This window comes from Colius striatus, chromosome 9, assembly GCF_028858725.1.
Source record: "Colius striatus isolate bColStr4 chromosome 9, bColStr4.1.hap1, whole genome shotgun sequence".
Lineage (NCBI taxonomy): Eukaryota > Metazoa > Chordata > Aves > Coliiformes > Coliidae > Colius > Colius striatus.
The window spans coordinates 14,903,787-14,918,841 of NC_084767.1; the positions used below are offsets into that span (position 1 = coordinate 14,903,787).

Genomic DNA, 15,055 nt, shown 5'->3' on the forward strand with positions numbered 1-15,055 from the left:
GTCCCCTCATCATCTTTTATAGCCCTGTGCTGGCCTCTTCCCAGAAGTTCTCTGTCTCTCTTGAGCTGGGGAGCCCAGAACTGGACACAGGACTCCAGCTGAGGCCTCACCGGGGAGGAGCAGAGGGGAAGGAGAACCTCTCTTGATGCATTAAGACAAATGTTCCCACAGAGCCCAGAAAACCACAGAGAACCAAGAAAACATGTAGCCTTGTGAAGTGACTGATGTATTGGAGACCACAGCCTTGCTACAGGGGATAGCATGTTGTCAGGCATGATGTCAGGCAGGATGCTGCTCCTGAGTGCAACTCGTATGCAATTCCTAACACTCTCCCACTGCTTTATTTTGGAGAGGGGAGGACAAAGTTACAAGAAATCCTTGGACATCTCTAGGCCTTCCCCCATCTAATCTGCACTTTGGTGATGTCCTGCTGCCAGGATCAGCAAAGCTAGCACGTAGCTTGGTTAAGGTCTTTAGATAAAACAGGTATTAGCTCTCTTGGCCAAAAAGCAGATTATTAACTGGTGTGCTATTTTTTGAAAAGGAAGAAGGGAAATAAAAACACTAACTCCAGTCTCAGAAGAACTATCAATACTGCCAGCCACAGCAGAGAAAGTACCATTAATTCAATATTGACACCCAAAGGAACAGTCTAGTCAGTGCCTTGAACTTGAAAAAAAAAGGAAAAAATGCTAGATAAACTAAATTAAATTAACTGACTAGGGGGGGATAAATAAGCGTGCTATGAACAATTAGCTGAAGTTCAAATCTCTGTGGTCATTAAAACCCAGCAGGAATGTATGTATTTTTTGTTTTCTGTATAGTTTTTTACAATAAACACGTAGCATTTTTAAAAGAAATGAGCACTGTCCACTGACACACCGAGTAAACTTAACCAGAACATATCTTCCTATCTTTTAGAAACTGGTGTGAGCATACCAGGCTTCTTGTGGAAACAGAAAATATTCCTGTGCACCAAAGGTCCCCATAGCTTAATTAGCTTTACTACTTTCCATGCAAACAGAGTAAGTGAATATTTAGAGAGTGTGTTCACTCTGAGTGCCTCTGAGTTAGGAGGGGAAGATGAAAAGCAGGAAAGTAACCAGAATACTCACCTTTAATGAAGTATGGTTTCTCCCAAAAGGTCACCTGATGTACCTTGCATGTTCTTCTCCTTTCCACTTACCTTTTTCTCAGTTTCTCCTCCTTCCCCCTCTTCATGCTCAATGTCAGATGTTTTAAGGCTCCTCTGCTCTACGTGTCTCAGTAGAAAAGAAATGCCACAGTCATCTGCACTAATCTGGGCAGTTCTCACTCTGGAAGGCCCAAACCCAATTGAAGAGCTGGTGGACATAAGGTATGAAGGACCAGTCTGTCCAGACTGATGTTGCATTCAATTACATTAAACCAGCTGTAGTTATTTTACTGGAAGTTAAGGAGAGAGAAATTTTCTTCTACTAGGTTTAGGATCACAGGACACAAGCTCAAGTCAGTCATTTGAGTACGAGATGTTTTCCACCCACATTCTCCAGACAGGACACCACACTCTCCATTCATTCTGGCACAGTTTCCCTACATATAGATCTCCCAGTACTAAACATGCCAAATTAGTAGATATTAAGAACCCATAAACTCCAACGTGGAACCACATTAACAACTGCACTCATAACATTAAGCAAAGCATCTTATAAACACAGCAAGTGAAGGCAATAGAATGACTTTACCATCAAGGACCAAGCAGGTCATTTCAATTCCCATAACGACAGCTAGATTTAATTGCTATGGACACTCCAAAACCAACTGCCGTCACTGGAAAGGCTCGTTCCTATGCCTGAATTCCCACAAATACTCTTTAGAAACAGTCATACGAGGCTGGCTGTCGGGATGGCAGGGAGATGCTGCCGTGGCTCCCCAAGCAGACCGAGCCTGGGCCACACGCACCATCTAGTGGCAAGTCTACAAAGGGGATGCGGGGAGTGAAAAATCACCCGTGAGAAATCACCCAAAAAAGCGTTGCTGCAGTCTGGAATGGACTCAGCAGTCTGCTGGGGACTTACAGCTGCTTCAAGACAGTATATTTTAAAACTACAAACCACTCTGGGGCACGTGGTGTTCACGGAAATGCTGACCTAGATCATTTATTCCACAGCAAAGCAGTGCTGACGCTGAATGGGAGTTTTCAATAGAGGCAGGGGTGCCAGGGAGATGTCTTGTGTGCTTCACTGCCTTACACAGCAAGCATGCTCACATGTTTTATGTTTTCTGCTGCTAGGGATAGGAGTATCATATTAAACATTAAGAGTCTGCACTGTTACACTGATACAGAATACAGAAGAAACACTCCCAGAAAGAATGTTATATCAAAATAAACTGAGGACAACAGTTGAATCCCATTCCTCAAAAAAAAAGATGCAAGGAATCTTCCCTTTGTTCCCCTTCTGTGATAAAAAAACCAAACCAAACAAACAAAATCAATGGAATCTTTGAATCCCATCCCCCTGACAGACCACAAGTCTACTTTGGGCTTTCTGGAGTGGGGAGGGAAGGGGAAGTGATGAGCAGGATCTACAGCATCCAGACAAAACCTGTCCACCCTACACTGGACAGTTGCCCCAATGATTGACTCAAGGAGGTCAGAAGATGGCCAGCTATGAAGGTTGAGATCTCAGCAGGTTTGGACACGGGTTTTCCACAAAGCCCGGAGGCATTACTAATCAGATCTTCACTTTACAATCCAAATCCAACTTATTCAAGCAGCTTTCTGGTCTGCAGATCTAGAAAGTAACAGAAAGCAGAGGAAAAGTCCTTCCAAGATTATCAAGTTTCTGACCTGATTCCATTTTACCCTTAACACACTTCACTCCCTCTGGCTGTCGTGTGCAGCCCCTCAGGAAAAGCTTTAGGAATTAAGTTAAAATATGAATTAGACATCAAGAAGGTTTGAAACAGATATTGGATTTATTGGTCAGCTATGAGTAGGAAAATACATTGGTAAAGAAAAAGAAGACCCTGTATATAAATATAATACTAACTAGTTAAAATTTGACCAAGAAGAAAGTTCCACTGAAGAGAACAGTAAAAGCCCTTGTTTACCATCAGACCATATTCAGTTTCCCATTTATCTTATTGAAGAGCTGCCTATAGACAAATGCAACATTCTTTGAGCTTAGTGCAGATAATGTGCTGGTTTTTGTTACATGAATGGTAAACAAGAGTTAGTCCAGTGCATTACACATTTTACAGAAGTACTGTGAATAAAGACTAAGATATTCTATTTTAGACACTACTTAAACATACCAAGACACTTAAGTGTTACAAATTTATGCAACCCAAAGAAAAGAAGAGCAGTTAACATACTAAAAAATACTGTGTCAGGCTGGATGAGAAAGGCTTTGCTACTTAAGCGGTTAACTGAACCTTTTTTTAAGTTATACAGTGTGATTAGTTTTGGGTTTGGTTTTATCTCCCAATGGTGGTGTGATTATTTTGTCTTTCATACAGGTTTTGTGTGTGTGAAAAAAAAGCAAACCAGAAGCTATGTTCTAAGTCTGCTCCAAAAAAAAAACCCCACCCCACATTTGAGAGATTTGCTGACGTTGCATCAAAGATGCACACATGCAATGTTCTTAAAGTCACTTTTGTCAGATGCTAGTCAAATTTACTCTTTTTTTCTTTTAAAAAAAAGCTGCTAGAAGGACAAAATAATTAAAACACCCACCAACTTAAGATGCTCTTCCCCCTCTCCCTACTTGTGTTATGTTAGAAGCAGTAACTTGTGGTATTAGTCTTGTACTCTAATAAATTCTTTTAGTTAAAGGTATATTTCAATTTACACTTTGACACCCAGAATTCTTGGTAAATGTAAATAAAACTAGACAAGGTATGGATGCCTGTACTTGGCAAAAAGTGGAAAAAAGCCTGGTCTAACCTAAATAAATCCTTTCAACCCCAAGGATGTTCTGTGACTTTTGCTATATGTGCTTTTACAACAAGAACACTGAAGGTACATTATGGCAACACCCAAAACCACCTCCAATAAAAATATTGCAAATACTCATTTTAGGTTAAAAACTATGAAGCAAACATTTTGATTTTGAGAAGACATGGTTTTATTGCCTTGTTCTATGTTATAGCTGGAAACTGAGACTTTTGAGTTAGATTTGACACAGGAATATATTTTCTTTGAAAGACTGACAAAGTTTATCTCAGCTCTGTTTTGGTGCAATCCGGTCATTTCTCCTTCCCTCAACCCCCGAGTCATAGCTGCAGCCTAGTTAAAACCCAGTGAAGTCAAAGGAATGTCTTCAATGCATTCAGTGGGTTTTCGATTGGGACCTGATGGGCTAGCATAAAAGCTGGAGGAAACATTTATTTAAACAGACCCTTAAGACTGCAAGCAGGAACAGTTGTGTCTCCAAAAGCACAAGGGGCCATATTTTAAACATGCTGTCAAATTCAAATATTTTTCAAGACTAAGCAATACAGGAGAACACATATTGGGTAAAGCTCAAACCTTTAGAATCTAACAAGTGCACTCAAGCTCCAGCATCTACTAAAGTAAATTATCCCCCTCTAAAAAATACAAAATGAGTAAGTGCTTCCCTTCCCCTTCTGTAAAGCTTTCTGGACTCATTACACAATCCAGATAATCAGAAAAGAAAAATAGTTTGCTCAGTCTGACAAGCGAAATTGGCTCATCACTGGAAATTGTCATGATGTACATTACCGAGACATCATTAAGGAAACAGGAGTAAAACACCTTTTATTCACACTTTACAAAAAAACTCAAAAAAAACAAACAGAAAAAAAGTAACACTACGTATTAAAGTCTACTACAGCAATACTACCAGCATTTCAATGTACTGATTATAAACTGGACATGTTTGGTGTTTTCACAACTAAAACCAAAACAAAATAACCCCAAGAGATCAGGTCCCAGACAAGGATTCAAGATCAAAATTTCTCCTACTGACATTTTAAAAGGTACATTTTACATATCCGAACTGTTTGCAATTTCTTTACTTTCATCTTAAAACAGAACGGCCTGAGCACGCTTACGTGCTGACTACTTTTCAATAAAATTTTGATTCACTATTACCAATCCATTCTCTTATATATAAAAATTCACAATATTTAGAAAGTTTTGTCTTCATGCTCAGTGTCCTTTTGCTTCCCTGCCCGCAGCTGAAACAAAAGCTGTTTAAGACCAAGCTCTCCATCTCCATTTTTTACTCTTTTTTTTTGACATTGATTATTCAATCATATTAGTTTAAGGAGATGATAAATCCTCCCCTTTGGGATACAAATAGATGAGTTAAATTTGTAAGCTGTTACATACTTGGCTTCATGACACGAATGGCACTGAGGGTACACTGTAACTTTAGTCTCGCTTGACACTTTAAAATAAGACTTGGTCACTTAAAAAAAAGATGATCTGAAGAATTGTCTTTGGGACCTGTATTGAAAATGCATTTATTTTACACTGCTTCATCAATAGAAAATGCAGGGTTGGGTTTTATTTTTGTCTTCAAGGAATTATACTTTTTGGAACTGAGGAACACACTTCAATGAAAGAGAATTCACATGATAGTAATTCTTAGTGGGAAAACCGGCACTGTGCAATGACACTGAAAGAAGCAGTGCATAGGTATTAGAAGCTAGAAACTGTGTACCCATAACCTGAACATGTTCAAAAAGTGTGATATTCAATGCTTCACAAAGGAAAAAAAGATGCCACAGCTTATACAAAAGTATCTTCATAAAATTTTCACAAGTGTTAACATTATTTAAAAAAATAAAAGAGGATGCACAGGATCTCTCTGCATGCACAGGCAGTGCTAGTTGAGAACAAATTTAAGCAGGCACAGTGGAGAGAGGACAAGGATTTAAAACAGAAATGAAGAAGCTGTACACAAGTATCCCTAAATTTTGCTTTAAAAGTTAGAGATGGGAAAAAATATCTGAGTGTATACACATCAGCCATAACTTTCAATTCATACAGGTCTACTTAGATTCACTGCTTAGCTTATCTGTTCTGAGAGAACTCTATGCTTTTCTCTTTCTTCTTTAAGTCAGAAATAGATTTAGTTATCTCTGTAAGATATTAAGATTTCATAGGTTTGGATTTTAAAAGCGACGTTCTCAATTGAACATAAAAAGTAGTACAAAAAGGGCTAATGAAACCCTAACAGTGCAAATCATTAGCAGAGAAAACCTGTGACAACCTCTTTTACAAGCTGGCCTTTATAACACATGAAAACAGATAAAAATTTAGCCTTAGTTTACAATACAATCATTTTCCAAATCTGATTTTTTTTTCTTTTTTTTAAAGTACAAAATCTCATAAATCAGGTTTTCTGTTGTTCATATACAATCAATAAAGGCTAAATTCAAATTCTCTATTTTACAAACAAGTCTGAAAAAGGAGGGAGTGAAGTACGGAAGAATGTTCTGTGGATGTTCCTACTGGCCTCAAAAAAGTAGTGCTACAGATAACTGTGCAAAGAGGATATACTGTATAACAATTCCCTATTTGAAGGCATGAAAATGTCACGTTGGATAAAAGAAAACAGGAAAGTTAATTGTAACATATTAAAGAAAGGTGCAAATGCACCAATCGCTGTTGAACAGTATACAAAGGATACTGGGCTCAGAATTGTGTCTGTTGATAGCACCTGGCTTTTACTATGTCTTTAGCAAATAATTAGATTTAAGATTAACATTATTAAGAAAAAAAAAAAAATCCCTGTTGGCCATACCTCACTCCTCTATATTCAGATTTTACAATTGTACAAGTTAGATTGAGGTTGCCCTCTAAAATGTACTTGACTACCTCCTGCCAGGGAGATGGATTCCATTTACAGGAGGCAGGAAAGGCAGCAAAAGCTCCAGTTGTGCAAAAAGTGAGAAGTGGTCAGAAGGGATGAGTGGATGTGGACAACCACTTATATTGTTCTCTATTAACCAATGATGATCCAAAGGTCCAAGAATGCCAAGTATGTTTAGCTGAGGTTTAGAATAGAAGATGTAGTCAATAATACCCTAAAAACAAGAGAAGAAATAGAATCAATTATTAGCATGTATTCTTAACTCTTCCAAACCAAAGGTGAACTCAGTCTTATAAGGAAGTGAAATGCTACCACTCATTCGCTACAGCACATCATCACCTTGGGAGATTTCTGCTTCCTACATCTCTTGTGTTTCTCAGACTAGGAAAAGAAGAGTACACCATGTATCAATTCTGCTATGATTTTGTGGGTTGTAATTTCCAGTCTCCTACACAGTTTCAAAATGCATTTATCTGATTTTGAAGAGGAAAAGAAACACCTTCTTTTTCCCTGGGCAACGGGAGCAACATGGATTACTTCGTTGCAGCTGACAGCTTAAGTACTCCTGTTGGACTATTTCATTTAGCTTGGAGTATTGAAATACAAAATTTTCCTCTATACAGAGAAGGTTAACAGCACCTCAACTCTTGCATGTCTATTAGAAGTTACTAACAAGGACAGTTTGTTTCCTAAGAAAGTGAAGCTTTGGGAATTCCCGTTTGCTATGTTTCATGAACTTGGTGAATTTACTGTTAGCTACCCAAACAGATTAACTTCTTTGATGAACAATTTTGTACAGCAAATCACATCAGTTGAACTTCAAAACGGAAAACTTTTCCAAAACACGAGCAAAGTGCTTACCTTGAAGTCGAATGTGTAATTTGTGTAAGGCATTAGACCATTCTCATAGGCACTCTTCAACTTGAAACCATGTGTAATTCTTCCATTTGTTGTTCCATTTTTTCCATTGCAGCTGAAGTTAGTAAGACTTTCATTGTATCTCAGTTCCTTAAAATCTTTGTGGTTTGTTTCCACTCCACCAGTGCTCAGGTACTCAACAACACCTTTTAGGAGAGACACATCCACACAAGAAGGTATTAGCAAGGACTCAGCAAGTAAGAGTGTGTAGGTACTTTGAGTCATACGTGCAACTTTATGCTTTATGATAAGCAAAATCTTCACACTATATACAATACAGTCTGCAGTAGTTCTTTTAAAATATTGTAAGACAATGTACAGGTATGTCAAGAGCAAATGTCACCCCAAAGAGAGAAGTGCTTTGATTAAGAAAAAAACAAAAAAAAAAAAATCAGATTTGCAGTACTGCTGAGTACTAACTGCTCCTATCAATCCCAACTGATGTTAAGAACTGTCAAGCAGAGGCCAGAAGGAAAGAGGACCAGGAATGGAGGTGTGTTGAATTTTACAAGTCCCAAAACATTTGAGCTGCAGAAAATGATTGCATGGTGGCTACTTTAAAGACAAGAACTTATCTTCTCACACTTAAATTAAGAAAACCCCATTATCAGCAACATATTCAAGTTCCCAGTTATTTTTGGAAGATATTTTCTTCCTGTCCATTCCTGTATTGTGAGATAACAATGAAAATGCTTCTGAAAGACCAGACACAGCTGTACTACTGCACAGGCAATAAGGTCATGCAGAAGAAACAGTTCTGTCTTCTGTCTCTTAGTACCTTTAGAGCTTATCATATCAAACAAGGTATTCTCTTAGTTAAAAACTCCTTTACAAAACGTGACACTGTAAAATTTAAATTGTTACACACTTGACACTGATTTAAAAGGAAAAAAAAAAGAAACAGAACTCTTACCAGAGTCTGGTAGAGAATTGAGATCCGCACACAGTACAAGTGGAATGGTTCCAAGTTCTCCTGAAACACCAGGTTTGAGACTACGAGAAGCTTTATCAATAATGTTCTTTACCTCGGACAGGAACATCATAGTCTGAACCAGCTTCACATCAGAATAATCTGGGTCCCAATGCATATGTGCATTAGCTACAAGAACTAGCTGCTTTTCCATCCCAAGATGTGGTTTTCCAGCTAAAATTTAAAATCAATTATTTACCTTATGTGGTCAGCAACACAAAACACTATTCCTGAATTTTAAACAAGACGTTTGAAGAGGAGGAAAACATGAAATGAAATATCAGCATAACTTGAAAAGCGTTAACACCATTTAGTTTAAGAGGGTCATAAAACTCCTCTTACATCTATCAAGTGTTTTAGTTGATATAAATCATTAAGAATAATTGTGTTTTACATTCAAGACTGTTAACAGACAGATGATCTTGTTACAGGCAACACTTACGTATCTAAGACTACTGTGAGTTAATGTAAATAACAGATAATCCTAATTACAGGCAAATAGTGTTATTCTGAAAAATTAAAACAGTGACAGTAAACAGGCACTGCTCATATCTTAAAATTCAGAGCTCACTGCCTGGTAAGTCATCCACATTATGTAAGCCACCTCTCTTGCTAGAAGTGCTTCTTAAAAGGCTTGTGCATTAGAACTTGAATTAATAACATATCATTTGGATAAATGCAACACAGGTTCAGTAGGTACCCACTGCAATACTTACAAAGCCAATTTACATTTTCTAAATTAACAATGTCAGGGCAGAACAAACAGGTTGTACAAGCATGACAGTGGACAAAATAACAAGCTGAAAGGATTCAGATACATGATCCAGAAACACATGACTAACTCCAACTGATTATTTGATAACTGTGCGTAACTTCAAGCTAAAAAACACCCAACCCAAATCACTCAAACTCAAGTCATCTTATTTTTTAAGCAAAAAGGTTTAAGAGGAAAAAAATTATCATCATTTAAGCAATAGGACTTCTTGAATTCTCTTTGGAAATAAATTTGCCTGAGTATGCAATGTGCAAAGTTATACTCACCTGTAGAACCTAGTTTCTTTGGTTTCTGACTACTAATGTTCATTTGTTCATTTAAAAACCACAATCTATTAAAAACTCTTAACTAAAGAGGACTTACATGACATTTCTATCAATTCCTTTCGCAGCTCTAACAACACAGCAACTCCAATGTTATCTTTTGTCATCACTCTGTTCAGCATCGCTTCTGAACCTTCCGAGTTTGCCATAGCTAGTTGATTGAACTCAACAGTATGTTTTTGAACCAAAGTAAATCTGAAAGAGAATCATCATGTATCTTTTCCAGCAGTCAGATATGAAAGGAAATGTTAAAGAGAATTCTCCTTTTAATTAAACCTCAAACACATTTATGATGTGAAAATCTCAGCAACTCACATAGTTTCTCAATATCTCTCTCTCTCTTTGCAAACAAAAACCTTTTAATTGAACTTGAGGTAGTGTAAAATATATTAAAAATGATAGGAAAACTGTATCCTTTTATTTCAGTTTAGGATTTTATGCCATTAAAAGGAGTGCTTGTTTCTCACTTGGCACCCGTTTCTAGTTCCAAGATGCAGGTTAATAGAGGGACTAAATAATTTTTCTGAGCCAAATGGTGTCGAAGTCGGCACCTACATTTACTTGTGTTACACAAAGAAATGGAAGCAGGATGAGGAAGGGAAATTATTACCCTCATATCCAAACAGTTGCACAAGTACAATATGACACCATCAGTAAGTGTAGCAGCTCTTAAACAATGGCTTCTTTTCAGAACTGAGCAGTGATATTAAGTGCCTTATCTTTATCAGATGGCTAATGTATCATAAAGTGAACGTCATCTGAGGTCTTACTTCAGCAATTTGCGGAACTATCAGTTCTTTTAGTCAAAAGAGAAAAAAGAAAATAAGACATTTGCTTCATTTTTCATTATTAACACCTAATGGCTGAGACACACTCAACAACTGCAGTATAATTTAGTGAACTCCTAACCAGCACTGTTCTAACATAATGAAATCTCAAATAAAACTTCAAGGTAAAATTTTCTGCTGCTTTCCACACACTGAACGATTTCTCTCATACAGACCACTCTTTCTTACATTACCAATGCTGTGTAAGAAACACTCAATAGCTACAAAAAGACCAACTAATGTCAAGCTGTCTGAGCTATAGGCTGACCTGAGAAATTATGTGAAAGAGAACAAGACACAATAGAAGGCTTTACAAAACACACCACTTACTTTTCTGTTTTGAAAAATATTGCACAACCATCAACATGTTTTCTTTCCTGTTCTGACATTGTCCTAGCTCTAGATTTTGGACTGAAGAATCCATTGTAGCCACGTTCTTTCAATTCTACCAGGAAAAAACTGTAGTACTGTTCTGTTTCAACCTCCTATAAAGTTGTAAGAGCACAGCGTGAATGTACCATTATCAAAATACAGAGGACCGATATTGTTGATAAGTGTGAATCGCTTTAAAATTAGATGTAAAGGAAAAAAAACTGTAACAATTAAGTACATCAGAGAATGCAAATATGAAAGCAATATCTGTTTTAAGAAAATATAAATGAATATCTGCAATCCCCAGAGTTATGATTATCTCCAGTCTTTTATTTGAAAATGTGTCAGTTGTAGCCCCACATACACAGGCAGGCACAAAGACACCCCCACGTACATGCCTTTGATCAGCAGCTGCTGGTTCACATTCCAACTGCGTGGGCTGAAAAACATTCTTTTGATGTCAAGCAACAAATAATGTTCTAAACATCACTTCTTTTTTCCCTTTTGTTTTCAGGAGGTTTTGAAAACAGACTGTTTACTGTAAATACATTTAATGTGGAGAAAACCAGCACATGGGAACAGAAAATGAAAAGAAATAATGGTATATCTTTTACCTGAAGACTTATGATGTCAGCATTGCAGCTCAGGATTTCCTGCATAATGGCTTTTTTTCTGTACTCCCAGTTCAATGCCCAAGATGGACAATAGCCATACAGCTGCCGGGTAGCATATTTATCACAGAGTACGTTGTAACACATGACAGAGAACAAGGCTGTGGAACAATAATTTTACTTACACACTGATATATTTAAGAACAGCAAAAAAAAACCAATAACATTCTTCATTGCTGCCTTCTGCAAATTTATCAATTTCTGCAAATTTACTTCAACCAAAACACAGCATGTGTGTCTACACTAAAAGCATTTGTTACTCGTCTAGGAAAATTAATTACAAGTTTGGTTTTATCATTTAATAGAAAACACAAACCAAATCCTTCCCTAACGTGGTTAATGTAGTAAATAGCACTAAGTACATTTGTCAGCTAAGTGGTACTCTACTGTGAAAAGCCTAAACCAAAGGTAAGTGAATTTGTACAGAGGTTTGCAAACTCCTCTAACAGATTATCTACCATAATAATTACCACCATCAACTGTAACAGATCCAAAGGCAGGGGTAAGGATCCCTTCACACAAGGAGAAAGCAAACATGTAGGCAACATAATACCCCTAAGTATTTCCACCACAAAAACCATACAATTCAGGTGTAAAGACAAGAGAAATTTACTCTGTATCCATCCGGAACAGGACTGATGATGACACGCTATGGGGCAACTTGACAGGTAATTCAGCAGCACAGACTTTGAATTTTTGTTGGGGTTTTTTTGTTTGTTTTAAAAAAGCACAAATGAATTTGCAGTACAATAAAGAGTCACTTGGAAGCTTATTGAGAGCTCCTCTCAAAGGTGTAGTGCAACTCAGGAAAAAAAAAAACAAAGACAGCTGTTTGAAGACTTAGCAAACTGAGGCAACAATCCCAGGCTGACCGGGGGTCAAAGCCCAGCATTTCGAAAACAAATAGATGACAGCAAAAGACAAGCTGCACTAACATTTTGATCTTTGAAAGCAACTGCCTTAATAAAATCAATAAAGGAATGCACACCAGTCCTGAAACAGAAGACACTGTAGTAATTGAGAAATACACTATGAGTTTTGGTGTGCAGGTAGATGGAAAACGCTCTACTTTAGACGATTCATGCAGAAAACATAGTCAATTAAACACGATCTGAATCCCAACAGCAAGAAAAGTGCTGAGTCAAAGATGATACACAAGTTATGTAAAAGAAAGAAAAAGAACATTTTTTGGAAATTATTCTTATGTTCTTCCTTTTTTTTTTTATTCTTCAACAAGTGTCCAATTAAGCCCATTCTAATTCAACTACTGAACTAACTAACAGTTTAAACTCCTGTGAGGAGGATGGTAACTAAAAAGAAATTACTTCATAGTAAAAGATGGTAAACCTGAAACAGGTGTTTCAACCAAGATAGAACTACTTCAACTGGCTCATCAGCACTGCAGAGTTCACTGGTTAATTTAAGCATCAAAAATCTCTCCAACAGATAGTAAAGATCCACAGCTTTTACAACAGAAAAAATCCCCAAACAGCAGTGTTAAAAGTACCTGTTGGTCTTGTACGGTCTGGTTCTTGCAACATAATCCAAGATCTTGGAGGTGGTTGTTCTGTTGAAACTATGGGAACATTTTAAAGTAGAAATACAAGTGATAATCACATTTATTGTACACAGCAGAAATAAATGTTTTAAGAATGATCACTTACTTCTTTTTGCAGTACCTGCCAAATTATCAAGCAAATAGTTCAGTAGCCTTCGTGTCCCATCTGGTTCCTGATAAAGGTTCAGAATATCCTGTGTAAGTGGATTTCCTGCAAACAGATTTACAGTAATACTGAATAGATAGAACTAGCATGAGCTTACATACCAGTGCTTAAAGCTGGCATCTCTGAGAAAACATACTGCATCTACTATGAACTACTTAAAGGCTTCAGATCTCAGGTCTTCACTCCCACAAAACACTGGGTGTGTGAATAGCTCTAGTGAAGTTAACCACATTCCCTCGACTATCTTCTGCCTGACCACTCCAACAGTGGTTGCTGGAGGGAACAGCAGTGAAGAAAGGGTTTGGTGCAGCACATGGGCAGAGCTGAAGAGGCCAAACACAGGAGCCACCTCTGCAGCCTTTGCTCAATGCAAGTGAAACATCCACCACCAGGTTTCTCTGCCATTTGTATCTGAGAGGAGGTTATCATCTGCCAAACGCATGAGTAGATTGTAAAAGTTTTCACAGGCAACACACATTGCAATTATCCAGTTTTAAAGGGGAGAAAGACAGACTTTTGAGACTTAATAGTGTTTAGAGGTATTTATTGCTCTTGATTTTGTGATACCATTTCCCTCGAGGTCAGTAATTTCATAGAGCTCAGAGGAAAAAGGAAAAACAGTTAAACTGCTGCTTGCATAAACAGCACAGTACCCTACAGGAGTAGAAAGCCTGCTCCCTTTTTGGTTGGCACCTACAGCTAACTGCAGAAAATGTCTTAGTTAAAGCAGCACTGTATTCAACCCCAATGCAAGCAACAGAAAGCTTCCCCTCATTCTGCAGAAAGAGGAGCAAACTTCTTTACACATGGAGTGATTCGCCAAACTCACCTTTCTTGTTTTTTCAAACAAACCCTAAGTGATACTATTTATAAGTGCAGAGTAAGTAGCTACATCTGAGATGGCTATTCAGTGAACTTTATGATCTAGCAGACTACAGCCATTACATTTCAGAAGTGACATCATTAAACTAGCATGGATACCAAGAAAAAGTAGTAATACCTTTCAGACCCAAAGTCTGCAACTGGAACAGTTTTCCCAGCTCAAAAGGTAAAACTCGTAACAGGTTGTTATTTAAATGTAGTTCCCTGTAGACAGAGCAAGAATCATATAGGGCTGAAACCAGATCAACATTCATCAGTATAGTACAAGAAATTTATGTAAAGAGAAACAACATACTAGCAAACCACAATACTGAAGAACTCAATGGCTCTGAAGATTAAACAGTTTGGGAAAACCTGCTGTATTCAGGCCCACGCAAAAAGAAAAAATACATATTACCTTGATGCATAAAGGAAAGTAACTGTTTGCAGAGTTTACCTTAAAAAGCCAGAAATTCTGTATACATTATCAATAATTAAATACTTTAATAAAAGGCAAGCGATGAAGCGGTAACAGCTCTGACAAACTAGACCATGAAACAGTTCTGCTATGACTAAAGGCCAAATAGAGGAAAATTACATACCAGAAAACAAACAAAAAATCCAGGATCATGGCAGTATGATTAGAGTTATGACATTACCACATAATGGTCACTTGCAATAGTAATTTTCTGTTGGCTTGTTTCCTAATTTCAACGTTAATACAATATGTGCTTTTTAACTTACAAAACCAATATGTATCCAGGAACAGAATTCATGCCCTGAATTC

The 15,055-nt window shown here is 37.4% G+C and overlaps 1 protein-coding gene across 3 annotated transcripts in view; it reads right to left on the reverse strand.

Moving 5' to 3' along the window:
- Nucleotides 1-2,939: 2,939 nt before the first annotated feature.
- The window catches only part of CNOT6 (CCR4-NOT transcription complex subunit 6), a 33,426-nt gene continuing 21,310 nt past the window's right edge, over nucleotides 2,940-15,055 (reverse strand). For 2 of the 3 annotated variants that reach the window (XM_062002456.1, XM_062002457.1), the window contains exons 4-12: nucleotides 14,408-14,493; nucleotides 13,348-13,452; nucleotides 13,191-13,259; nucleotides 11,627-11,784; nucleotides 10,971-11,125; nucleotides 9,854-10,008; nucleotides 8,659-8,889; nucleotides 7,689-7,891; nucleotides 2,940-7,041 (exon numbers count right to left, since the gene is read on the reverse strand). In XM_062002456.1, the coding sequence (XP_061858440.1) occupies nucleotides 6,829-7,041; nucleotides 7,689-7,891; nucleotides 8,659-8,889; nucleotides 9,854-10,008; nucleotides 10,971-11,125; nucleotides 11,627-11,784; nucleotides 13,191-13,259; nucleotides 13,348-13,452; nucleotides 14,408-14,493 (1,375 nt within the window). In that variant the 3' untranslated portion in view covers nucleotides 2,940-6,828. The remainder of the gene's footprint in view (nucleotides 7,042-7,688; nucleotides 7,892-8,658; nucleotides 8,890-9,853; nucleotides 10,009-10,970; nucleotides 11,126-11,626; nucleotides 11,785-13,190; nucleotides 13,260-13,347; nucleotides 13,453-14,407; nucleotides 14,494-15,055) is intronic. The other variant, XM_062002458.1, reaches the window with a different exon arrangement.